This window comes from Nannospalax galili, unplaced genomic scaffold (genome assembly GCF_000622305.1).
Source record: "Nannospalax galili isolate Female #2095 unplaced genomic scaffold, S.galili_v1.0 scaffold768, whole genome shotgun sequence".
Lineage (NCBI taxonomy): Eukaryota > Metazoa > Chordata > Mammalia > Rodentia > Spalacidae > Nannospalax > Nannospalax galili.
Genome location: NW_008360317.1, coordinates 2,907,149 through 2,934,298, shown reverse-complemented (window position 1 = coordinate 2,934,298; position 27,150 = coordinate 2,907,149). Strand labels below are relative to the sequence as shown.

Below are 27,150 nucleotides of genomic sequence, written 5' to 3'. Positions count from 1 at the left end.
TTTTTTTTCTGTCTTTTTGAGACAGGGTCTCCCTGTAGCCCCAGCTGTCCTGGAACTCACTATGTAGACCAGGCTGGCCTTGAACTCACAGAGATTTGCCTGCCTCTGCCTCCCGAGTGCTGGGATAAAAGGCGTGCGCCACCACGCCCGGCCCTGCTCTGCCTTTTTAGAAAAAAATTGTTAGTAAATATTATTCATACAAAATAATAGGTTAAAAATATGGAACACTTCATATGTTTGCATGCCTTCATTGTGCAGGGGCCATGCTTACCGGGGTGTTATTTAATCTTAATATATGTGCTACTGAAGAGATACAGCCTTCTGCTCGAGATTTCAGAAGTTATTTATCCCGTTTATCCCCACAGTGCTTTATTGTGGCAGATTTAGCAGGAAGAATATACACAGAGGCAATAAAAAAGCACAACCGACTCTTGAATGTATAAGCTACTCAGAGTACATTATACATTTTGGTATAGAAGAGTTTCATGTTCTGTGCTGTTTTCTGTGCGCATGTCTGTGTATGTATCTTTGTTGATGGGGGTGTGGTTTGTCAAACCCAGTGCTCTTCACATGCTAAACATGTACTTTATCACTGACTTACACTCCTAGCCCAGTTAAATATTTTATAGTGAATATTTTAGTATTTAAATGAAAAATTCTGGATAAATTTTGATTTTTTTTTAATTCATTATCAATTTTTTTCTGTTTTTTACAGCTCTATATGTATGGTGTTTCTAAACAATGCATAAAAATTAACAGCAAAAATGCTGAGTGTTTTCAGTTTTCTATTCAGGATTATTTTGGTAAGGAAAATTTACATGCTGGAAAAGGAATTCAGTTGGCTGATGGAGGATGGTTAATACCCTCCAATGATGGAAAGGCTGGAAAAGAAGAATTTTATAGGTACTGTGTACAAAAAGATTTTATTTTAACCTTTAAATGTTACATCATCCTCTATTCCTCACAAGTGCCTCTTTTTTTCTCTCTGGCTCTGAAACTAAAACATTGGCTAGAAATGTTTTAAAGCACATTTTGATTCACTAAAAATTCTGTTGAAATCTTTTGAAAAATTAATGTGATTTGTCCTAGGACTTAATGAAGTAGGGTTTTTTTTTAATTTTTATTTTATTTTATGTATATGTGTGCTTTGTTTACAAGTATGTAACTATACCACATGCATGCATTGGTACATGCATGGAACTAGAGTTATGGACAACTGTTAGCCACCATGTGGGTGCTGGAACTAAACCTGGGTCTTCTGCAAGACTGAGCCATCTCTCAACCCCTGTTTTTTTTTTGAAGGAGGTGGGTGGGTGGGTGGTTTGGGGGTTTTTTGTTTGTTTTTTGTGTATGAGTGTTTTGACTGCATGTATGTAAGTGCACCCATGTCATGCAGTGCCCTCAGAAGTCAGAAGAGGGTGTCAGATCCCCTGGAACTGGAGTTCGGGACCGTTAGCCACCATGTGGTTACTGGAAACTGAACCTGGGTCCTCTGCAAGAGCAGCCAGTGTTCTTAACCTCTGAGCCATCTCTTCAGCCCCAAAACATAATGTTTTGTTATCAAGGATATAGTACTTTGTGCCTGTACCTTTATTTTTTAAAAATTATATAATACAGTTTGGGGAGTATGATAATTTCCCTGAAATTTTTTAGTTTGCATTATATTCGTATCTTGGGCATGTCTTAAATGACAAACGTCTGCGATGGATTCATAATAAAATAGTTATATTATTTCTTGTACTAAATAAGCTGTATAATATAGAAATTGTGTGATCACCCTGTAGTCAGGTAGGTAGGGTTCATAAAGTTAGAGTGTTTTTTTGACCATTCACCAAGTATTTATTAAGCACCCTACTGCATGCAGGTACTCTGTTTGCCATGAGGAATAACAAAGCAAAAGAAAGATCTCCGTCCAAAAGACCTGCCACCCCCGCTTTATTGAGGAGCTGTTAGCAATGAATAGTTGGTTGCTGGGAGCTGGAGAATCACTTTTTTTTTTTAGAATGTGGGTCACTGGTAGGTTTCCTGTGTCCAGTGGATGCCCCCATACCCTTGCACATATGGGCAGCTCTAACTGAGTGGGCTATCAAACAAATAAACAAAACAAAAACAACAAAAGACATGAAGGTTGGGAGGGGTAATGTTGGGAAGATACAGGGGGAGCTGGAGTGAAGAAACGGAGATTTGCTAAGATCATACTTCATTGTACACATATATGACATTCTCAACAATAAAATTTAAGAAGTATGTAAACTGTATATTAGAAAGTGATACGTATAAAAATAGACAAAAGCTAGAAGGTTGTTGCCTTGTGGGGATAGTTTCTTTTATGGGTTTTTATTTTGTTTATTTTGAGGGAGGGATTTTCTGTGGAAGCAAGACTGCTGGGATTTGAGATCTTGCCCTCACCTTCCAAGTGCTTGATTTAGAAATATCTGCCATCATGCCTGGCTCAGAATTGTAATTTTAAATAAAGTAGTCCAAAAGACTTCACTGAGTCACTGGAATCCAATAAATGACCTGGGAATGGTGCAGAAAGTGAGCACAAGACTATCAGGCAAGTGTAGCAGGCTCTCAGGTGAGCATGCGTGGAGCATTTGAGGAAAAAGAAGGAAATTGGTGTGTCTGGATTGCAGTGGGCAGGAGAAGAGTAGTAGTAGTGAGATAGGAGCTGAGGGTGCGGTTAATGGTAGAGCACTTGCCTAGCATGTGTGAAGTCCTGGATTTCATCCTCAATACCACAAAAGAATGAGCTAGAAAGACTCATAGACCTTCAGAGAACTTTGACTTTTATTCTTTAGCAGCAGTTTTAGATTTAAAGCAAAAGATGGTGTGATCAAAGTACGGTGAGTTGGTTGGTTGGCTGGCTGGCTAGCTAGTTGACTGGCTGGCTGGTGGTCCTCCTGCCTCTGCCTCCCAAGTGCTTGGAATTATAGGTGCAAGCTACCACACTCAGCACAAACTTATTTTTGAAAAACAACTCTGACTGCTTATTGGGATTGACCTGTGGGGAAAGGAAAGAATGGAACCTGAGCAATTACTTAGGAAAGTATTGCAATAAACCAAATAAGAAATGGTGGCTGGGTCCTAGATAGTAGCAGTTGGACTCTGGGTGCATTTGAAGGCAGTGCTGTGAGGACTTGCTTGGGACTGGATGTGGAGTATGAGAGGAGAGTAAAAGATAACAAATGTTCTGACCTTAGCACCTAGCTGATAGCCAGTTTATAAACTGGATTCTACTTGTCACATATTCCTTTCCTGTGTTTGCAAGTTAGTCTGTAACAGATTTAATTTTAAGCCTTCAGCTGGAATGATAGAGCTACCATGTAACTACCAGAATTGAGAAGAACAAAGATAGAAAGGTTATGAAAGTTCAAGCTTTGAATATTTGATTTAAGTTATGGTGGTAGACATAAGTTGGATATGCATGGCTGGAACTCATAGGTAAATGCGGACATATGAAATGCATTTGAAGGTTTATTTTTATTTATATGTACATTTGTATGTCTGTCTTGAGTGTGCCACGTGTGAGGGAGCCTTATGGAGACCAGAAGAGGGCATCAGATCCCCAAGAGAGACTTTCAGGCAGTTGTGAGCCACCTGACATGGGTGCTATGAAAAAAAAAAGGCTGAAAGAAATGACCAGAAAGGACTAGATGCAGACTAGTACAGTGTATTGTGTGCCTAGTGAAGGTGGAGTTTCATGGAATAGAGAATTACCAGCTCTGATAACTGTGGGAAGGAATTGCAAGGTAAGGACTGACAGTTGACCACTGGATTTAATATTATTGAGATCATAACTAGCTTTAATTTAAAAAACAGCTCTGTGAGTTGGTGGGACTAAAGCCTGAACTGAATGAAGATAATAGGCTATTGAAGATGAGACAGAGGAATACAATAGATTCTATCAAGGATTACCAAAGAGAGAAACAGAGAAAGGAGTAGTACTTTGAGGAGGAAGTAGGATCAGAGAGTGTTCTAACGTGTACTTTAAGGAAGACACATATAAACTAGCTTTAATGCTGATGGGTACTGTCCAGTAGAGAAAAATTGTTATGTGTGTTGGCTTTCCACTACTGTAGCAAAAACCTCAGCTAGTCAACTTAAAAGAGAAAAGCTTAGGGCTGGAGAAATGGCTCAGGCCAAAAAAAAAAAAAAAAAACGGAATGTCATTTCCTAGGTGCTGGTCTTGATTAGGCAAAAAGGGATGAGAGCGAGTATACATGGCAGGGGAAGGCAGAGTGTAAGGTTGCAGGTGCTGTGGGGGTGGATGTAAGGGAGAAGCCTATGGGTGTTCGGATTACTTCTGTTGTCTTACTAAGAGTAAAAATGAGAAAGAGGGAGGAGGTAGAGATTTGAAGAGAAGAAATGATGTCAAGGAAGCCCCAGTATTCTCTTTAATAAGGAAAATAATCTAAATATAATTATAATTATTTTAAATTAAGAATCTCATTTTTGGAGGCTGGAGATGGCTCAGCAGATAAGAACATTGACTGTTCTTGCAGAATACTCAGGTTCAAATCCACATAGCAGGTAACAACTGTCCCTAACTCCAGTTCTGGGGGATCCGACAGCCTCTTCTGTCCTCTGAGGGTATTGCATAACACGGGTGCACTTACCTACATGCAGGCAATACACATATACACATAAAATAAAAATAATAAAATATTTTTTTTAATCTCATTTTCAGCTGGGCGTGGTAGCACATGTCTTCTCCCCAGCACTCCAGAGGCAGAGGCAGGCAGATCTCTGTGAGATTAAGTTCACCCTGGTCTAGGTAGCAAGTACCAGGCCAACAGGGGCTACAGGGAGACTCTGTCTCAAAAAACAAAAGATTCATTTTCTAGAAACAACTATGATTTGAAATTAATGTATTGGCCATTTCATTAGCTGGAATTTTTAATATGCTACTTTTGTTAGATGTTAAATAATTTTTTTAAAATTACATTAATCTGTAGGTACATGTTCACTCAAGTTTACTGAATGGAATTGCACAGTGTAAGTCTTCTGTATAGAGAATAGTCACCATTGTTGAATTCAATATTATTCTATGTGTTTCTTATTATATTCTTGTATATTTATTTGTTCAGGGCTCTGTGTGACACTCCAGGTGTGGATCCAAAGCTTGTTTCTAGAGTTTGGGTCTATAATCACTACAGATGGATTATATGGAAACTGGCAGCTATGGAATTTTCTTTTCCTAAGGAATTTGCTAATAGATGCCTAAACCCAGAAAGAGTGCTGCTTCAACTAAAGTACAGGCAAGTTTAAAGAATTATAGTGAGTGATCATGTAATGCAGTATACAAGGTCCTGTGTTGCCTGGGACATGTCAAAAGTGGTGCACAAACCAGTTCTAACTGACACTTCCCATCCTGTCCTGTCATCCCACAGCTCCCTCTTATGAAAAGTCACATATTCATATGCCTCCTGCTCCTCTCTTCTCCCTCCCCTCTCTTGAATCTTTGGACATATGAAGTACTAATTTGATCCAGTATTTAAAGACTGCTAGTAAAACACTTTTTTGCCTTCATATTTCAACAATACAAGACAGTATGTTTCTAGCTAAACTTTAAAAAACTGTCTTTTTGGGATTTCTTTTTTAAAGATCTATTTTCTTATTTGAGAGAGTCAGTGTTTATATGCATGTGTGGATATACATTCCTGTTTCCGTGAACAGAGGACAGAAGATGGGGTTGGGTATCTGCCTCTATCACTCCTTGCCTATTCCTTTGAGGCAGCGTCTCTTTCTGAACCTGGGGTTTATGTTTTCATGGCTAGGCTGAAAGCCAGCAAGGCTCAGTGATTGTCCTGTCTCCACTCACCTCAGAGCTGCGGTTACAGGCATGTGCTGGACACCCAGCTTATTATGTGGATACTGGGGTCCAAACTTTGGTTCTCATTATTGCTCAGCAAGCTCTCCTAATTGCAGAACCATCTCTCCAGCCAGATGAACTAATCTTTATTCTCAGTTGTTCAATGGCTTTGTTTGCATTGAATTCTAGAGGTATAATCCCTAAAATTGGCATTTTCATTTCATTTTCAGATATGATGTGGAAATTGACAGCAGCAGAAGATCAGCTATAAAAAAAATAGTGGAAAGGGATGACACACCTGCAAAGACACTTGTTCTCTGTGTTTCTGACATCATTTCATCAAGCACAAGTATATCTGAAACTTCTGGTGTTGATACCAAGAAAGTAGATGTGATCGAACTTACAGATGGATGGTATGCTGTCAAGGCCCAGCTAGATCCTCCACTCCTGGCCCTCTTAAAGAGTGGGAGACTGACTGTGGGTCAGAAGATCATTGTGCACGGGGCAGAACTGATGGGCTCTTCTGATGCCTGTGCACCTCTAGAAGCCCCAGCCTCTCTTATGCTAAAGGTAAATTAAACTAATGCACACTCTGGGTAAGAACCAGGCAATGACTCAGTTACATTCTAAAGTGGTTATACGCTTAAAGTGTTGAATTTACTTACGCCATTAAGGATACTACATTTCTTGAAAATGTACTTGTAGTAGAAGAAGCAAATTCTTCAAACAGTTTTTGCTGGTTAGAGGAGAGCCAGAGCTAGTTCTGGAGCTAAATGCAGTTCCAGTTAAAGAACAAGAGTAAAATCTGTAGAATTCAGTTTGGGTTCTTGTGTCCCTTACTACCTACTTGTTCTCATATCTTTGCTTTAACCCCAATTACTTGATCTGATCCCTGTTACAGTGTGATTCAGATTTGAACTCCAGTACTGCTCAAATATGTAGTAATAAAATAATAGTCTTTGTAGAGATTCAGGTCTGCTGTTGGACGACAGAATTGTAGAAGGCAAAGGACCAGACTCTCAGGTGAGAAAGGCAAGTTTAATTCTAAGAGTTGCTCTTTATACCTAATGAGCATGGTCAGCCAAGAATACAGCATGCAAAACATAAATCAAATGAAATTCAAAGTAAAGGGTGTTTTTCTTTTCTGTTACTAACCAAACCCTTTCCCAGAGCTCCAGTCTGTGAGAAATGAAAACACAAGCCCATCCACTATCATTCTTACTATCCTAAGGCCATGTTCTGCCCTTGACTGGGAGGCAGTATTCCACCAGTGTCCAAACATTCTCTTGTTTTCAAGAGACAGCTGGACTCTGACTTGTCCTTGATTCACCTTCTGCAAAACTGAGCTCCATCAAATCTTCATTTCTGTGTAGATTTAAAGCTATGAAATGGGCCTTGCCATGATGAATAATCTGCATTGTTGCTATTTGAAGTTACTAATAATATTGCAGATTCAGTTCACTTGGAGAGTTTACTTCTGTCATATTCTGGATGCTTCTAATTCAGAAGCATTTCTTAATCCTTTTTTCTTTTTTGTGATGTTGAATGGAATCCAGAGTATTGTTTATGTTAGACAAGTGTGATAACCACCAAACCATTTTGCCAACCCTTGGGTCACTTTTTTTTTCCCTTGAGACAGTCTCATTTTGTAGCCTAGGCTGTCCTAGAACTCACTGTGTAGCCCATGCTGCCCTCAAACCACCAGTGTTCCTCCTTCATCAGCCTCCCAAGTGCTGAGATTATGACACTTTTTACTGAAAGCATTTGATCAGGCCAAAACAGGCCTTTGGTTTGTGTTGCATAAAATACCAAACTTTCAGTGGTTTTTGTTTTCTTGTTTGTTGCTCATGTTTTTATCAAATCAATACATGTATACATTTTTGGAAGTTAAGTATAAGGCTTATAACAGAAGAAAAAAATCCTTGGTACAGCACTTTTATCACCTGTTCATGTTCCAGAAACAACCATTTCAGTCCCTCTGGCTCTTTCTTTTAGTCCTTGACCCTCACAACTGTAATTATTTAACTTGTGTGACTGTACATGTGTGCTTTTGCTTTCTAATTGGAGACAGGGTCGCATGTAGCCCAGGCTGGCCCTTAAACTCCCTATGTTTCCCAAGGATGACCTTGAACTTCTGGTGCTCCTGCCTCCCCCTCCCAGGTGCTGGGATTACAGGTATGGACCATCATACCTGCTTCTGCAGTGCTGGGGATCAACCTTAGTGCTTCATGCTTGCTAAGTAAACATTGCCAACTAAACTGCATCCCTGCTCCACACCTGACTTTTTTTATATGGGTTCTAGGAATAGAACTCAGATCCTCAAGACAAACACTTCACCATCTGGGCTATCTCCTCACCCCCTATCCTATAATTAAAAAAATAATTATCAGCCAGATATGGTGATGCATACCTTTAATCCCAGCACTTGGGAGGCAGAGGCAGGTGGATCTCTGTGAGTTCAAGGCCAGCTTGATCTACATAAATAAGTTCTAGGTCAGCCAGGGCTACAGGGAGACTGTCTCCAAAACACCAAAGAAGAAGAAGAGGAAGAGGGAAGGGAGGGAGGGAGGAGGCTGGGGGGAGAAAGAAAGATTATCAGACCCTAATAAAGACACTTTATGAAAATTTATAAGATTGCTTTTTTCCTATAAATATGACACTGAGGGTAATAATAACAGAAAGAAAAATAATTAAATGGTTATTCCCTTTCTAGAAACTAGTTGAACATGAACAGAACACTATAAAATTTACTGCTTTCCCTGGGATTATTAAAGGCCTTTTTTTTTTTCCTTCCTAATCATATATATCCTTTTGTGGGTGATGGAGAAAATCAAAACCAGAGTCTCACACATGCTAGGCAAGAGCTCTACCACTGAGCTAGATTCTCAGCCCCAGAATTTTGAAGACAGTTCTCTTGTTAGCTTCTTGCTGTTAGTGTAGCTCTTAATACTAGTTAATACTAGTACAGCTTCTGAGTAAGTTCATTGTTGGGTTTTTTGTTGTTGTTGTTGTTGTTTTTGGTCTTTTTGAGACAGATTCTCCCTGTAGCCCCAGCTGTCCTGGAACTCACTATGTAGACCAGGCTGGCCTTGAACTCACAGAGATCCGCCTGCCTCTGCCTCCCAAGTGCTGGGATTAAAGGCGTGCACCACCATGCCCAGCTCATTGCTGTTTTTATTTGCAGTCCTTTACTATATGGTCTGTTTTTTAAATTACACTTTATTTATTGTGTGTACATAAACATGCATGCCATGGCACGCATATGGAAGTCAAAGGACCTTAAACCATGTGGGTCCTAGAGATTGAACTCAGGTTGTCAGGCTTGGTGGCAAGTGCCTTTACCCACAGAGCCATCTCAGTGGCCTTTTATATATCTGTTCTTAAGATTGCTTTTTCTCTGGCTGGAGAGATGGCTCAGCAGTTAAGAGCACTGACTGCTCTTTCAGAGGACCCAGGTTCGATTCCCAGCACCCACATGGCGGCTATGAACCGTCCTTAATTCCAGTTCCAGGGGAATCTGAAGCCCTCTTCTGACCTCCGTGGCATTGCAGACACAGGTGCACTCACATAACATGTAGGCAATACACTCATACATATAAAGTAAAAATAATAAAGTGTATTAAAAAAAGATTGCTTTTTCTCCAGTATTCTGAAATTTCACAATAAAATTCATTAGTGTCTTTTTTATTTTTAATTTTATTTTTGTTTTATTTATGAATTTTATTCATATAATGTATATGAGTGTTTTGCCTGCATATTTGTAAGTGCACCTGTGCCATGCAGTACCTGAAGAGATCAGAAGGTGTTGAATCCCTTAAAACTGGAGTTGGTTGTTAGGTGCCATATGGATGCTGGGAACCAAATTTGGGTCCTCTGCAAGAGCAGACAGTGCTCTTAACCAGTAAGCTGTCTCTCCAACCCCTTTTATTTTCTTTATAAAAATTACTGCCCTTTAGCTGGGTGCGATGATGCACACCTCTACTCCCAGCACCTGGGAGACTGAGGCAGGCATTATCTCTGAGTTCCAGGCCAGTTGGGGCTACAGGAAGACCCTGTCTCAAAAAGAGAAAAAAGGGCTGGAGAGATGGCTCGACAGTTAGGAACACTTGAGTTCTTTCAGAGCACCTGTGGCAGCTAACAGCTGTCCATAACTGCAATTTCAGGGGCTCCAGCACCCTCTTCTGGCATCTGCAGGCATTGCACAGCACAGGTGCACTTACACACATGCAGGCAATACACTCATACACATAAAATTAAAAAATATTTTTAGGTCCTCAGTAGTACTCAGTCCAGAAGCTGTGTATTTCACTGAATTCTAAGAGATTTTCTTGTAGTGTTTTGATGATGTCTTTCTTCATAGATTTCCTAATATTTGAGCACTAGATTTTCTAAATTGATCTACTGATTTTTAGTCTTCTATTTTAATGTATTTTCTTAACCTGTATTAAGTATATATGCATTATTAATAATGGGTTTCATTTTGACATTTTTATATATATAAGCTATTTTAATCATATTCACCCCATTTCCTCCCATGTCCCCTCCTATGGATCCCCCTTCCTTTTCCCAATTTCCTTTTTCTTTTGCGTGCACATGCATGCGTGCATGCGTGTCAGTGAGTTTCATTGGGGCTGCTTACAGGAGCATGGGTGAGAAGTTATTTACAAGACCACAGGCACCTGATGGTAGCTGCACCATGGAAGAAAATGTCTCTCCTTCCCCAGCCACTGTTCACTGCCTTTGGATCCTTAGGAAGGAGCAGGGACTCACGAGCCCCTCCCCTCTGTGACAGGAGGTTGACAGGTCCAATCTTATACAGGTCGTCCCTTTTTTTCTTCTTTTCTTCCCCTACCTTCTAGAATTGTTTCTAGTTTTCTCTTCTGATCCTTGAATGTGTTTTTACTAGCACAACTTTTGAGAGCTTTTTATTACTTTTTTATTTTTATTTTTTATGTGTATGAGTATATTGCCTACATGTATGTAAGTGCACCCATGTCACACAGTGCCCGAGGAGGTCAGAAGAGGGTGTCGGATCCCCTGGAACTGGAGATAATTGACGGTTGTTGCTAGCAGCCAGTGCTCTTAACCACTGAACCATCTCTCCAGCCCTGGAATAATCTCATACACAACCCCCTCACACATATACACACACACTCACACTTTTGTTTACCCAAGGGCCCTGCTGCCTTCCCAGAACTTGATGGCGTAGAGGGATTGACTGACTTCTTTCCCCCTTTCAAATCCAACCCTTTTTCCTTTCCTTCATTTTCTTTGCACTGATTCTTTTAAAATTGGCCACCTGGAAAGACTGTGAGGTCAGACCCAGGCAACAGGAAAGACACAGTACTGTGTGTTAAGATAAAATACTATCAGATTTCATGCTTGGTGTACTTGCTTCTCCATTTTGTGTGAGCTGCACACTTTTCTCATCAGAGGTAAAGCTTTGCCTTGTCAAGACACTTTATTTGGAGTGGTATGGCCTATTTCTTTGCGACCGCAAACTTATTTCTAGCATAAATGATTTACCATGTTTAAATTGAAGTTACTTTTATCTTTTTTAAAACAGAGTCTCATATAGCCCTCATATAGCTGGCTTGGAACTCATTATGTAGCCAAGGCTGGCCTTGAAGCTCTGATCCTCCTGTCTCTAGTTTCTCAAGGGTTGGAGTTACAGGTGTTTGTGACCACACCCATCTGGCTATTTTTTTTTTTTCTTCTGTCTGTGTGTATGTGCAGGTACGTATGTATGCACATGCATGTAGAGGCCAGAAGACAACTTATGTGTCATCCTCGGTAATATCATCCACCTGCTTTTGGACAGAGTCTCTCCTTGGCCTGGAGCTCAACCAGGGCAGGGAACCCCAGGGATCCTCCTGTGTACTCCCAGCTCTGGGATTACAAATACGCACTACCACTCCAGACATTTCTACTTTGGTTCTAGGTATAGAATTCGGATCTTCATGTTTGCAGGGCAAGGAATTTGCCAGTTGAGTCATCTCTCCAGCCCCTCTTTTATCTATTTTTAGTAACGATATTTGTAGCAGAAATGTGTGTGTGGTACTAAAAGGTCAAATCCAGGACTTCCACATGCTGAACAAGTGCTATACAACAGAATTATACCCCAAACCCTAAAGTACTAAATGTTGAGGTATTTTCACTTTCGTACAAATTTTTCATTTGTTCACTTTTTTACTGTTACTAATCATATGAAACATTTAAACATGAATTTGGCGGGGGGGGGGTGTCTTTTTGAGACAGAACCTCGCCGTAGCCCCAGCTGGCCTGGAAGTTACTGTGTAGACCAGGCTTGCCTTGAACTCACAGAAATCTGCCTGCCTCTTCCTCTGCCTCTGCTGGTGTTAAAGGCATGTGCCACCATGCCCAGAAAAAAAGTGAATATTTTTATAGCAACCCTCAAGGAATGAAAATTTTGGAGTAGAATTGAATTATGTTTAACTTCTAAATTGATTCATTCATTAACTTCTCCAGATTTCAGCTAACAGTACCCGGCCTGCTTGCTGGTACACCAAACTTGGGTTCTTTCCTGATCCCAGGCCCTTCCCTCTGCCCTTGTCCTCGCTCTTCAGTGACGGAGGAAACGTTGGCTGTGTTGATATTATTGTTCAAAGAGTGTACCCTATGCAGGTATGGTATATTTTGAAAATTTACTGTGTATTTCTTTCTTTTAAGAGAATTTTAATGTTCCCTCCTATTTTCTTAATTCAATATATCATACAGTGGGTGGAGAAAACAGCATCTGGATTATATGTATTTCGTAATGAAAAAGAAGAGGAAAAAGAAGCGACAAAGTTTGCAGAGGTCCAACAGAAGAAACTAGAAGCTTTATTCACTAAAATTCAAGCAGAATTTAAAGACCCTGAAGGTAGAATGAGTTGTAAATTGCAAATTATTTCTCAAATAAGAACAATGTTTTAGAAGCTTTTAATTTAATATTTATAATTGAGAGGCTAGTGAGATGGCTAAACGGTGAAGAGTACTTCCTGTTCTTGCAGAGGACCCAAGTTTGGTTTCCAGCATTTAACAACTGCCTGTACAGGCTCCAAGAAATCCCCCACAAACATGTCAGTCATTGACACAAACAAAAATAAATCTTCTTTAAAAATTGGACTTCCGGCTGGGCACGGGGGCGCACACCTTTAGTCCCAGCACTTGGGAGGCAGAGGCAGGCGGATCCCTGTGAATTCGAGGCCAGCCTGGTCTACATAATGAGTTCCAAGCCAGCTGGGCCTACAGGGAGACCCTGTCTCAAAAAGACCGAAAAAAAAAGGACTTCCAGTGTTTGGTTTAAAATCACCACTTACACTGTTTTCATAAATAAATGAATCAGTATGAGAAACAAATTATTCAAGTTACAAATTAATCTAATTGAATAAACTGTGAATAACTTTTTAACTATGACTACAACAGTTTCATTTTTTCCAAGGAATCTTAGTAGATATATGGCTTTTTAAAACAAAACTTATGTGTACATGTGTATTGCCTGCATGTATTAAGTACACCCATGTCGTGCAGTGTCTGCAGAGGTTAGAAGAGGTTTGTCAGATTCCTGGAACTGGAGTTACGGAGGTTGTTATTCAGTATGTGGGTGCCGGCACCTCAAACCCAGGTCCTCTGCAAGAGCAGCCAGTGTTCCTAACAAACTTTGAGCCATTTCTCCAGCCCCAGATACATGGCTTTTTACACATCCTTACTACATTTATTTATTTAGTTAGTTAGTGTGTGTATTTAAGTATGTATGACACAGCACAAGTATGAAGTCAGGAACAAATTATGGGAATCATTTCTCTCCTTCTACCATGTGTTTTCCCAGGATTGAAATTGGGTGTTCAGGCTTGCTGATAAGCATGTTTACCTTCTGAGCCATATCACCACCCTAGATGACATTTTATTATTTCATTTACCTCCTTTGGGTGTTTTTGCTTGGCTCTCTTGTTTTCACTCTTAAGTTTTTGATTTTGCTAATTACTGGTTCTTCCTCACCTCCCCCAGAAAATAAAACAAAACAGTGTATGCCATCCCATGCACTCACAAGGCAACAAGTCCACTCTCTCCAGGATGGTGCAGATCTTTATGAAGCAGTGAAAAATGCACCAGACCCGGATTACCTTGAGGTGAGAAGACTAGTCAAGAAGCCTTGGTCCTTATCCCTTTTGGTTATGAAGCTGTATGTCAGAATGCTACGTCTTTCAGAAGGGTGACTTCTCTGACATATTTTTGATTCTGCATCAAGAATTGGATGACAGTGTTTATGAATTTCATGTTAGATAAATATGGTTTAAAATGCAAACAGCTTGTTTTCTAGTCAACTATGGTGGCACACATCTGTACTCCCAGCAGTCTGGAAACTGAGCAGGAAGATGCCAGGCTATATGCCTGCCTGGGAGACATGGCAGCACTGTCTCAAAAAAACCAAACCAGCTAGAGAGATGGCTCAGCAGTTAAGAGTGTTTGCTGCTCTTTCAGAGGACCAGAGTTTGGTTCCTAGCACCCATGTTGGGTGGCTTACAATCACCTATAAATCCAGCTCCAGGGGATACCACATCCTCTTCTGACCTCCGAGGGCACCCAGACTCACATGCACCCACACAGACACACATGCACACACATATACACACATAAATACGTAAAAATAAAACAAATCTTAAAAGCAATCAAAACAAGATTAACTCGTTTTCATTGAATTTTTCCAAATTTCATACTATATATTTTAATCATATTTAGATTTTCTTATCTGTACCCCCCCTTAATAGTCCCACCCAATTTCATGTCCTCCATATATATATATATATTTATATATATATTTATATATATATATATATATTTTTATAGATATATACTTTTTTTTTTTTTGAGACAGGGTCTCCCTGCAGCCCCAGCTGACTTAGAATTTGCTGTGTAGACCAGGCTGGCCTTGAACTCACAGAGCTCTGCCTGCCTTGGCTTCCCGAGTGCTGGGACTAAAGGTGTGTGCCACTACGCCCAGCTTATGTTATGTTATGTTATGTTATGTTATGTTATGTTATGTTATGTTATGTTAAGTTATGTTATGTTATGTTATGTTATTATGGACTGTAGAGCTTAATTTGTGTCCCCAAATGTCCTTCAGTATGGGTCTATCCACTGGAGCCTGGTTAGCCTACCAAGATGTACACTCTTGAAAGAGACTGACTTTCCTCCCCCTAGCAGCCATTGGTTGCCAATAGTTTCTCAGGTAGGGTTGGGGTTACTTCCCCACTTCTGTATTAGGATTTTGTCTGGCTTGAGCTGTTGTGGGACTTGTCCATGCTATTACCATTGTTGTGAGTTTATATGAGCAACTGACCATCAGTCTGGAAAACTCTGCTTCCTTGTGGTCATCTATCACATCTAGCTCTTACAAAGTGATTGGTTACTGCCATTATAATCTTGGCACTGTTGCAGCAGTGGGCATATCTTGCCAGTCTAGTTGTTGTAGCTCACAGGAATCATAGCTGGGTAAGGTTGATGATTAATTTCTCTTCAGGTAGCAGGCACAGCACCTTTCAGCACTATGAAAACTAGCCAGTAGATGTGAGGCTTTGAAGTCAGCCCCAGCTTGATTTTTCCTTCTTTATTCTACAGCCATGTATGTAGTGTCTTCACCAATAGGGTCTTATCATGAACTTCTGGTGGGTAACCAAGAGTAGAGTTGCCCCAATTTTTAATTGGGTTGTTTGGTTTTTTGATGTTCAGTTTTTCAATTCTTTGTGTATTCCAGATCTAACCCTCTTGTCAGAGAAACAGCTGATAAAGACTTTTTTTTTCTCATTCTCTAGATTGTCTCTTTACTTGAATGATAGTGGCCTTTGAAGCTTTTTAGTTTCATGAGGGCTCATTTGTCAGTTGTTGGATTTAGTGCTTACACTATAGGAATTCTGTTCAAAAAGTCCTTTCCTGGGCCAATAATTCCCTACTTCTCTCTTCTGTCAGGTTCAGTGTATTGTATCTTACATTGAGGTCCTTGATCCATTTGGAGTTGAGTTTTGTGCATGCTGAGAGATAGGGATCTAGTTGATTCTTCTACATGCAGCTGTCCAATTTACTGTGCTGTCTATTCTCTGTGTACTTGTGGCTCCTTTGTCAAAAATCAGGTAGCTGTAAATGTGCAGATTTAAATCTGGGTCCTCATATGATTAAAAAATAAACCAAAGGGCTGGAGAGATGACTCAGGGATTAAGAGCACTGGCTGCTCTTACACAGGACCCAGGTTCAGTTCCCAGCACTCACATGGCAAACAACCATTCTTAACTCCAGTTCCAGGCGATCCAACTTCCTCTTCTGGCCTCTGAAGGCACTGCATGACATGGGTGCACTTATATAAATACAGGGAAAACATTCATACACAAAAAATAAATTTTAAAAATTTAAAATAAATAAATAAAAATAAATACATCTAGGTCCTCAGTTCTGTTCCACTGCTCAATGTGTCTGTTTTGTTTTGTCAGTACTATGCTATTTTTATTTCTATATCTCTGTAGTTTAATTTGATAATAATCCTTAATAAGGATTATTTTGGCTACCTTGGGGGTTTTCTATTTCCATATGCAATTTGAGATTATTTTTTTAATTTCTGTAAAGAATTGTGTTGGAATTATAATGGATATTGCCTCATATACACTTGTACACATAAAAAATAAAATATTTTTTTTTAATTTGTAGATTGATATTGGTAGGATTAGTAGGATGGCCATTTTCACAGTATTAATCCTACCAATCCATGAGCATTGGTCCAAGTTATTTTATGTTTTTTGAGGCTATCATTTCCCTGGTCTTTTTCTTGGTATGTCTGTTGTTGGTATATAAGAAGGCTACTGATTTGGGGTATTAATTTTTTTTTTTGTCATTTTGGAGGTTTGTTTTTGTTTTTGTTTTTGTTTGGTCTTTTTGCAACAGAGTCTCCCTGTAGCCCCAGCTGGCCTGGCACTTGCTTTGTAGACCAGGTTGGCCTCAATCTCACAGAGATCCGCCTGCCTCTGCCTTCTGAGTGCTGGTACTAAAGGCATGCGTGACCACATCCAGTTTGGGGTGTTAATTTTATAACCTACTTCAATGAATGTATTTATCAACTCTAGGAGTTTTCTGGTAGGATCTTTAGGATCTTTTATGTATAGAATCATATCATCTGCAAATAAGGATTCTTTGACTTCTGCCTTTCTGATTTGTATCCCTTTATCACTCTCATCTGATTTAGTGCTCTAGCTAAGACTTCAAGTAGGGTATTGCACAGGAATAGAGAGAGTGGACATCCTTGTTTTGCTCCTGATACAATGGGACTGCTTTGAGTTTTTCTTCATTTAGTATAATGTTGGTTATGGGTTTATTGTATATTGTATATTGCCTTTATTATGTTGAGATGTATCTCTTCCCTAAATTCTCCATGACTTTTTGTTTTAATATTTTATTACTATTTTTTAAGTGTATGAGTATATTACCTGCATGTATGTGAGTGCACTCATGTTATGCAATGCCACAGAGGTCAGAAGAGAAGGGCTTCAGATTCCCCTGGAACTGGAGTTAAGGACAGTTCGTAGCTGCCATGTGGGTGCTGAGAATCGAACCTGGGTCCTCTGCAAGAGCAGTTAGTGCTCTTAACCGCTGAGCCATCTCTCTAGCCCCTCTCCATGACTTTTGACATGAATGAATATTTTATTTTGTCAAAGATCTTTTCTGCATCTAATGAGGTATCATGTGGGTTTTTTGTCCTTGAGTCTGTTTATGTAGTAGATAACATTTATTGATTTTTCTGTGCTGATTTGTCACTGCATCTCTGGGGTGACACCAGTTTGATCATGTGGATAATCTTTTTGATGTGTTTTTTTGTTTGTTTTGTTTTTTCTTTAATCTTTTGAGACAGCATCTCCCTGTAGCCCCAGCTGGCCTGGAACCCACATGTAGACCAAGCTAGCCTTCAACTCAACAGAGATCAACTGCCTCCCGAGTGCTGGGATTAAAGGCATGCACCACACCTGGCCTTTGATGTGTTCTTGCATTCGGTTTGCAAGAGAATTTTTTATCTATGTTCACAGAGAGATTGGCCTATAATTTTTTTTTGTTGGTCTTTGTTAGGTTTTGATATTAGAGTAATACTAGCTTCATAGGAAGAATTTGGGAGTGCTTCTTCCCTTTCTATTTTGCATTTTGCAGAATAGTTTGAGTAGTATTGGTTTTAGTTTTTCTTTGATGTTTTGGTAGAATTCTGCACTGTATTCATTGGTCCTGGGCTCTTTTTGTTTAGGAGATTTTTAATTACTGCATCTATCTCATTGGTTATTATAGGTCTGTTTAAATACTTATATAATTTAGATTTCTTTTTTTTGCGTGTGTGTGTGGTCTTTTTGAGACAGTCTCCCTGTAGCCCTAGCTGTCCTGGAACTCACTATGTAGACCAGGCTGGCCTTGAACTCACAGAGATCTGCCTGCCTCTGCCTCCTGAGTGCTGGGATTAAAGGCGACTTCTTTTATAGGCCTTTCATATCTAGAAATTTACCCATTTCTTTTAGGTTTTCTAATTGAGTAGAACATAGGGTTTTTGGTTTTGGTTTTTTTTTTCTAATGTGTATTGCCTGCATGTATGTATGTACGTGCACTCATGTCATGCAGTGTCCATGGAGATCAGAAGAAGGCATCAGATTCCCCCTGGAATTAGAGTTATGGATGGTTGTTAGTCACTATGTGGATGCTAAGACTTGAACCCAGGTCCTCTGTAAGACAGCCAGTGCTGTTAACCTCTGAGCCAGCTCTCCAGCCCTCAAACATAGATTTTTAAAGTACGTTCTTACAGTTTTCTGAATTTCCTCAGTCTGTTGTAATTTTCCCTTTTTGTCTCTGAGTTTATTAATTTGGGTCTTCTCTCTTTCTTTTGGTTAATTTGGCTAAAAGTTTGTCAATCTTGTTAATCTTTTCAAAGAACTGACTCATTGTTTCATTGATTCTTTGCATTGTTTTCTTCATTTCTAATTTCAGCCTTGATTTTATCTCTACCCCTCTAATCTTTTTAGTTGTTGTTTGTACTTTATTTTTCAGGACCTTCATCATTAATTTATTTCTATGAGATGTTTCTAATTTTCTGTGTAGGCACTTAGTGCTATAAATTTTCCTCTTAGGACTGTCCCATAGATTTTGGTATGTTGTCTTTTCATTTTCATTTAATTGTAGGAATTGTTTAATTTCCTTCTTGATTTCTCCCTTGATCCAAATTTCATTCAATAGTGTATTGTTTAGCTTGCATGTATTTATATACTTTCCCCAGTTTTTATTGTTGTTGATATGTATAGCTTTATTCCTTTGTTTTCAGATAGAACACAGGATGATGTTACAGTTTTCTGAACTTATGCAGACTTGCTTTGTGTCCATACATGTGGTCAGCTTTGGCGTAAAGTCCATGGGCTACTGAGAAGAAAGTATATTGATTGGCATTTGGGAGGAATGTTCTGTAGATGTGTTAGGTCCATGTGATTTATGGTGTCATTTAACTCTAGGGTTTCTCTAGTTTTTTGGTTGTCCTGTCTATTGGTGGGAATAGGGTATTGAAGCCATCCATTATCACTGTGTTGGAGTCAATTTGTGATTTTAAACCCAATAAAGTTCATTTTATGAAATTGGATGCCCCTTTGTATGGTGCATATATGTTTAGGATTGTAATATCTTCTTGCTATATTTTTCCTTTAATGAGTATGAAGTTACCTTCACTATCTCTTCTGAGTAGTTTTGAAGTCTGTTTTATCAGCTATTAGAATAGCTACACATGGGGGCTGGAGAGATGGCTCAATGGTTAAGAACACTGGTTGTTCTTGCAGAAGACCCATGTTTGAGTCCCAGAACCCACATAGCAGCTAACAACTGTCTGTAACTCCAGTTCCAGGGGATCAGACAGCCTCTTGTGGGCATTGCACGACACAAGTGCACTTACCTACATGCAGGCAATACATGAATACACATAAAATAAAAATAATAAATAAAATATATATTTAAAAAAGAATAGCTACACATGCTTGTTTCTTTGTTCTGTTTGCTTGGAATATCTTTTTCTATTCTTTTATTCTATGATGTTGTCAATCTTTGATGGTGAAGCTTGTTTCTTAAAGGCAGCAAATTGATGGATCCTGTTTTCTAATCCAGTCAGTTTGTGTCTTTTTACTGGGAATTCGAGACAATTAATATTGAGAGCTATTGCTGACCAATGTTTATTAGTTCCTATTATGTTAATGTTGTGGTGCTGTTTTCTTAGACCTCTTTTGGTTAACTGTTGTGGGATAATTTATTTATTCTTTGTACCCTCTTGAGAGTGTTTAATCTTCTCTTCAAACCAAAGTATCCCTTCAAATATTCTCTGTAGAGCTGATTTCATGCACATAAGTTCCTTAAATCTTTTTATCTCTAGAAGTTTTCTTTCTCCTTCAATTACAACTGATGGTTTTTTGGGATATAGTAGTCTAGGCTGGAATCTGCATTCTTTCAGGACTTGGTCCAAGCCCTTCTGGCTTTCATAGTCTCCAGTGAAAAGTCAGCATTATTCTACTGGGCCTGCCTTTATATGTGACTTTATCTTTCTCAAAGCTTTTAATATCTTATTTTGTACGTTTAGTGTTTTGACTATTATATGACCATGGGGAGTTTCTTTTCTGGTCTTGTCTACTTGGTGTTCTATAGCCTCTTGTACCTTAATAGATATCTCCCTAGATTTGAGAAATTTTCTTCTATGATTTTATCAAAAATATTTTTAGTGCCTTTCACCTGGGTTTCTTTTCTTTCTTCTATGCCTGTGATTTGTAGAGTTGGTCTTTTTATGGTGTCCCAGAGGTCTTGCATACTCTGTTCCTGGGTTTTTAGATCTGACATTTTTCTTTGATTGAGTGATCCATTTTTCCTCCCTTGTCTTCAGATCTGATAGTCTCTGTTCTGTCCTCCACTTACTTTTCGCTTCTTTTCCCTAGCTTTCTGTTTGAGTTCCTGAGTTGTTGTTTTTGGTCTTTTTGAGACAGGGTCTCCTTGTAGCCCCAGCTGGCCTGGAACTTGCTATGTAGACCAGGCCGGCCTTGATCTCACCTCTGCCTCCTGAGTGCTAGAATTAAAGGTGTGCATCACCACACCCAGCCTGGGCTCCTTTTTAAATATATTTTGTTTATTTATTTATTTATTTATTTATTTATTTATTTATTTATCGCATGTATGAGTGTATTGTATGCATGTACGTAAGCGTACCCATGTTGTACAATGCCTGTGGAGGCCAGAAGACGGTGTTGGATCCCCTGGAACTGAAGTTATGGACAGTTGTGAGCTGCCATGTGGGTTCTGGGAATCAAACCTGGGTCCTTGTAACTGCTGAGCCATTTCTCCAGCCCTGGGCTCTTTTTTTTTTATTTTATTTTTAATTATGTCTATGTGTTTGGCTGTGCACTTGTATGCAATTGCCAGTGGACACCAGCTGCATTGGATTCCATGGAACTGGAGTTTCAGGTGGTTGTGATCTGCCTGACTTGGGTACTGGGCACTGAACTGAAGCCCTTTGAAGAGCAGAGAACACTCCTGTTAATTGCTGATCCCCCTCCACAGCCACTCCAGGCTCCTTTTAGGAAATTTGCTGATATAAAATGACTGACTAAAGGGACAGAATGAAAACTAGAAGATTGGCCACTGTCAGAGTTGTCCTGCCTTTTGACATTGTGATATGAGGTTGTCATCTACAACTGTGTCATACTACACCCATGCCTATCCTGGGATGCACATGGCTCTTGACTGCAGGTTGGGCATACCTACATGTATCTGGAAAAGTCAGTTCTTTCTTTGAGCTTCCTTGCCTACTTCTAGCAAGTGAAACTTAAAGGAGGGTTATCTCTAAGACTGCAAGTGTATATGATTACATGAGGTTTGAACTGCATGGTATTATCAGTGCAACTGTTAGAGGAGGCCTGGTACTCTTTGTGTAGACCATGCTGGCCTTGAACTCACAGAGATCCACCTGCTTCTGCCTCCCGAGGGCTAGGATTAAAGGCATGCCCTACCATGCATGGCTGAAAAAATTTATTTTCAATAACAATGTTGAATTTTTCCATAAAAAACAAATCATGTTTAATAAGTGCTGTCTTCATATAGAAAGACCTTTATGGGATACAAAAATTATAAGAGTTACCCTTTCCAGAATTGATTAGAATGTTAAGATGTTTAAGACAACATCAATCTGGTATGTTACGTGGCTAGAGTTCATTTTCCATTTTTTATTGCCCATTTATTTATTTTTTTATATTCAATAAGATTCCTAGTAGATACAGACAGGAATTGGCTGAAATAAGTGGTAGAGCTATGTCACAGCAAAGACAGAAGAGTTTGTAGTCAGAGTTTGAACCCACAGAAGGAAGGAGAGAGCCGACCCCTACAAATTATCCTCTGACTTCCACTCATGTGGAGGTCATACACACATAAAATAAGTAAGTAAATGTTGAAAAAATGTTTTTAAATTAGATCTTTGAAAGGTCTCTAGGAGATGAGAATGAAGGCCTTTGAGGCCTCTCCTTTGAGGCAGCTCTCCCTGGGTTGCCTCTACATGCTGTTCATTCTCTGTGCCTGCATTTCATCAGTGTAACATGAAATCAATAGTAGTATCCAAGTCAGAGGATTCTTGTGAAGAGTGGATGGATTAATACATTTAACAGGCATAAATCATTGCTCAGTTATACTGTCCATTCATATCAGCCATTTATAATGTAGATACTGCTGGTTATGGTTAAAGAACACTTACCTAGGGGTTTGGTTTTGCTCTAAGGAAATTTGTCACAAGGATTAATAAGCAGTTTAAGGTCCCTGAGAATATTGCGTGATAAAATGAGTGCATTAATACATACCCTAAGGTGAATCAGATCTGTCATGTTCTCTTCTTATATGAAGCAATACAGTGACGATAGGTGGGATGACTCTGCTCTGTGTCAATATTTTACATGATCACAGGGTTATTTCACTGAAGAGCAGCTAAGAGCATTGAATAATCACAGACAAATGTTGAATGATAAGAAGCAGGCACAGATCCAGTTGGAATTCAGGAAGGCCTTGGAATCTGCTGAACAAGAGGAACAGGGCTTATCAAGGGATGTTACAACTGTGTGGAAGTTGCGTATTGAAAGCTACAAGAAAAATGAAAAATCAGGTTAGTATACAATTTTTTTCTTTTTATCAATTTTGTAAAGTTAAAAGGTGATGTATTTGTTGCATATAATAACAAATACCAAGTAAAATATAAAATCCATGTATATCAAATGAGCAAAATGGGCTATTAGTACCCATAAAGGTCTTTATTATAACTATTTCTTTTGATGTGTGTCAGTCCCTCCCACTATGTTACCCTTCTCTTTCTCTGAACAGCTATACTGAGTATCTGGCGTCCATCATCAGACTTACACTCCCTCCTAACAGAAGGAAAGAGATATAGAATCTATCATCTTGCAACATCAAAATCTAAAAGTAAATCTGAAAGAACTAACATACAGTTAGCAACCACAAAAAAAACTCAGTATCAGCAACTACCGGTATAAACTTTTCATCACAAACTTTGGATTTTGATAAATGCTTTCTACTCTTCTAGAATCTCCATATACTAAATGTTTGTTTCGTTTTCTGTAGGCTTCAGATGAAATCTTATTCCAGGTTTACCAGCCAAGGGCACCCCTTCATTTCAGCAGACTGTTAGAACCAGCCTTTCAACCACCTTGTTCTGAAGTAGACCTCGTAGGATTTGTAGTTTCTATTGTAAAGAAAATAGGTAATGTATTTAATTGTAACGTTTGTGTATTTAGTTGTAACTTTCTTTTGAAAGCGTTGTCTTTGAGCTTTTAAATTAATGATTAGTTAGAGCTACCAGCTGACAAATTTGCTAACTAGTGATGTTAGTATATGTTTTCATGTATGTGTTTTGGTGTTTGTGTGTATGGAAGTTCGGAGGACAACGTGCAGGAGTCAGCTCTCTACTTCTACAATATGAGCCCCAGAGATCAAACACAGTCTTGGTGGCAAGCACCTTTACCCACTGAGCCATCTTGCTGGCTCTTTACCTCTATTCTTAATAAAAAGTAATTCTGTAGTATTTCAGGGTAACAACTTATATCCATTCTTTGCTATTCAAAGTGTGTTTGCAGTAATTACTGTCAAATAATTATAATCTGCTCCATTAATGAAACATTCAAAACCTCTAACATCTGTAGCTTTGCTACCCCCCAACATCTTTGCCAAATTAATTTTATTTCCTTTTCATTCATTCATTTATTTTGTAGTGCTGAGAATCAAAGCTAGTGGCTCACAGTGCTGGAGAAGTGTTTTGCCACTAAGCACTACCCTGCCCTCTAGTTTATCTCTAAACGTAACTTGGTGTGTTCCCCTCTCCATACGTCTTTCCATATGTTTTATCTACAGATATAGATATAGATATAGATAGATAGTTTGGTCTTTTTGAGACAGGGTCTCCCTACAGCCCTAGCTAGCCTGGAACTTGCCGTGTAGACTAGGCTGGCCTGGAACTCTCAGAGATCCACCTACTTCTTCCTCCTGAGTGCTGGGATTAAAGGTGTACACCACCAGTCCTGGCTTAAGTCATATTTTCTACCCACAGATGTCAGGGTCCAGCTTAAATCTCTGCTTAGGCACAAAGCCTTCCATTTCTTGGTTATTTATTGTATTCCAGATGCCTCAACCTTACCTCCTAGCTCTCTCCCAAGCCATGTGACTTGTTCTTGCTGTTCTGTCTCAGAGACCACACTCCTGCTTTTTCCCATGCACACACAACGATGGTCCTTCCTCTCATCTCCCTAGCCAGCAGCATTCTCTCTTGCTCTCTCCTGTATTCTTATTTTTCTCTTTAGCATTCTTCAGCACCTAACAGTGCATGTTTCTGTCCCTCTCCATCTCCCCGGTGCTTCCCCCTTCCTCTTCCTTTCCAGGATATAATTTTTGTCAGGGCAGAAGTGTATTTGCAGCTCTTAAAACAGTGCATAATATAAGATAGGGTCTTGTGTCCTCTTCCTTTCCAGGATATAATTTTTGTCAGGGCAGAAGTGTATTTGCAGCTCTTAAAACAGTGCATAATATAAGATAGGGTCTTGTGTATTTGATGGACTTCTTGTTTACGAACTTCCCTGTCAGAGTTTCCTGTGCCTCACTTCTTCAGGGAAAGTTTGTCTTTTTAGTTGTGTTTTTGAGCTAGCTTCAAATGTACCTTGTTCCCTGTGGTTCTCGCATGTGTGACATGTGCGCCTGCTTGCCTTGCTTCTGAAACTGCATCCAGACACAGTTTGATACTAGATACAGATGGAATTTTCCTAATCACAAATCTGAAACATGAAATGTTCTAGAACCTGAAACTTGAATGTAGACATGACACTCCAAGTGAAAAATCAAAAAGTATTGTATAAAATTACCGTTAGGCTATGTGTAGATAGATACGAAGCATGAAGGAACTTTCTGTCTAGGACTTGTTTAGGCAAGGTGTCTCATCTATATGCAGATGTTCCAGAATCTAAAACACTTAAGGTCCCAAACATTGCCAATAGTTGAGTACCCCTTAAGTAATATCATGGAGCCATTCTTTTTTTCCCCCTTCCCTCAGAACTTTATAGAAATTGCTCTTTTGGCATGTTCATTGGCATAGTCTGAGATAGGCCTGATTTTTCCCTCCCAATTAGGTGATTTTCTATGCAGGATAGTTAAAGAAGATTTGTTTTAAAATCTAAAGGCTTAACTAAGTAACGTATTAACACAAGCTTTTTCTAAAAAATATTTTATTTTATGTGTATGAGTGTATTGCCTGCGTGTCTGTAAGTGCACCCGTGTCATGCAGTGCCCGTGGAGATTAGAAGAGAGTGTCAGTTCCCCTGGAACTGGAGTTACAGGTAGTTGTTAGTCACCATGTGGGTGCTAGGAATAGAACCTGGGTCCTCTGCAAGAGTAGACAGAGCTCTTAACTGCTGAGCCATTGCTCAAGCTCACAAGCTTTCTTTTTAAATTTATTATTTATGTCTATGTGTATGTTTGTGTATATGCTTGGGTGCATGTGGAAGCCAGAAAAAGGCATTGAATTCCCTAGAACTGGAGTTAGAGGTGGTTGTAAGTCACCCAACAAGGGTACTGGGAATTGAACTCAGGTCCTCTTCATGAAAGAGCAACAAGTGCTTATAACCACTGAGCCATCTCTCCAACTCCTAATATCAGCTTTCTCTACACAGTTTCCTACAATGTGATAATCTACAGATTCAGTGATTTTTATATTTCAAGAAAATTGCGTGTCTCTGTTTCTGTGGTGTAATAGCCTGAGCTCCATTTTATGTAAGACACCTAGGTGAGCTGTCCTAGACCCTAGCCTGACCCGGGGCCAGAAGTTCCAGGAAGAGCTGAGAAACACACCCATGTAACCCTGGGAGGCTCCTGTTGTGACTTATCTGGCTTTTGTAACTGCTTATCTGGCTTCTGTAACTGCTTGCTTGCCCACCTACATGTGACTGCCTGTCTTTGAGTAAATCATGTACCAACCAGTCATGATATGGACCTTACCTTTAAAAGCTTTACTTTCCTCTGAGCAAGGGCTGCATTCTCTTAAATTGGCTCAGAGAGTGCAGTCACTGGCAAGCTAAATAGATTTGACTGATTCAAAACTTTGAAAGTCTGGGTGGTCTTTTCCCAGTGATTTCAAACTCTGTAACATTAGTTCCCTTTATTAGGATCCTTACCTCAGGAACACAGCTTTAGGTCAGATTGCATTTATTTTTGCTTTTATCTCATTACTTCTTTTTCTTTGTGTTTTCTGTCTTTATTCACTATGATTTTGTCAAGCTTTTATGTCCTTAATTTTATTTTCTGCAATACACTATATGTATCCCACTTTGTTATTTCTAATGTATAAATCTAGCCCACTGTGGACATAATTAGTGTTACCAATTTCTTTCTTTTTTCCCACAGTCTCCTTTTCATATTGACTACATGGTCTTAAGTTCCTGTTCTTTGAGGATTTTTTTCTTTTTATTTATTTTTATTGTTTGTGTCTGCATGTCTTGCCTACATGTATGCATGTGTGCAATGCCTGGGGAGACCAGAAGAGGATATCAGATCCACTTGGAACTGGAGTCATAGATGATTGTCAGCTGCCATTTGGGTGCTAGGAACTGAACGCAGGTCTTTAGGAAGAGCAGTAAGTGCTCTTACCTGTAGAGCCATCTTTCCAGCCCCTAACCTTTTGAGAGCACTTGGTGTGAGATCTTCTTTTTTCTCTTCATTAGAAAACAATATTACCCAAATAGGTGGCTAGGTGTTCTCCTCACACACCA

The 27,150-nt window shown here is 39.4% G+C and overlaps 1 protein-coding gene across 7 annotated transcripts in view; it reads left to right on the top strand.

The window, feature by feature from the left end:
- The window catches only part of Brca2 (BRCA2 DNA repair associated), a 100,992-nt gene that overhangs the window by 64,520 nt on the left and 9,322 nt on the right, over positions 1 to 27,150 (top strand). For all 7 annotated transcript variants that reach the window (XM_029559665.1, XM_008825024.3, XM_008825025.3 and 4 more), the window contains 9 exons: positions 716 to 903; positions 5,091 to 5,261; positions 6,046 to 6,385; positions 12,305 to 12,460; positions 12,554 to 12,698; positions 13,826 to 13,947; positions 22,796 to 22,991; positions 23,207 to 23,370; positions 23,465 to 23,603. In XM_029559665.1, the coding sequence (XP_029415525.1) occupies positions 716 to 903; positions 5,091 to 5,261; positions 6,046 to 6,385; positions 12,305 to 12,460; positions 12,554 to 12,698; positions 13,826 to 13,947; positions 22,796 to 22,991; positions 23,207 to 23,370; positions 23,465 to 23,603 (1,621 nt within the window). The remainder of the gene's footprint in view (positions 1 to 715; positions 904 to 5,090; positions 5,262 to 6,045; positions 6,386 to 12,304; positions 12,461 to 12,553; positions 12,699 to 13,825; positions 13,948 to 22,795; positions 22,992 to 23,206; positions 23,371 to 23,464; positions 23,604 to 27,150) is intronic.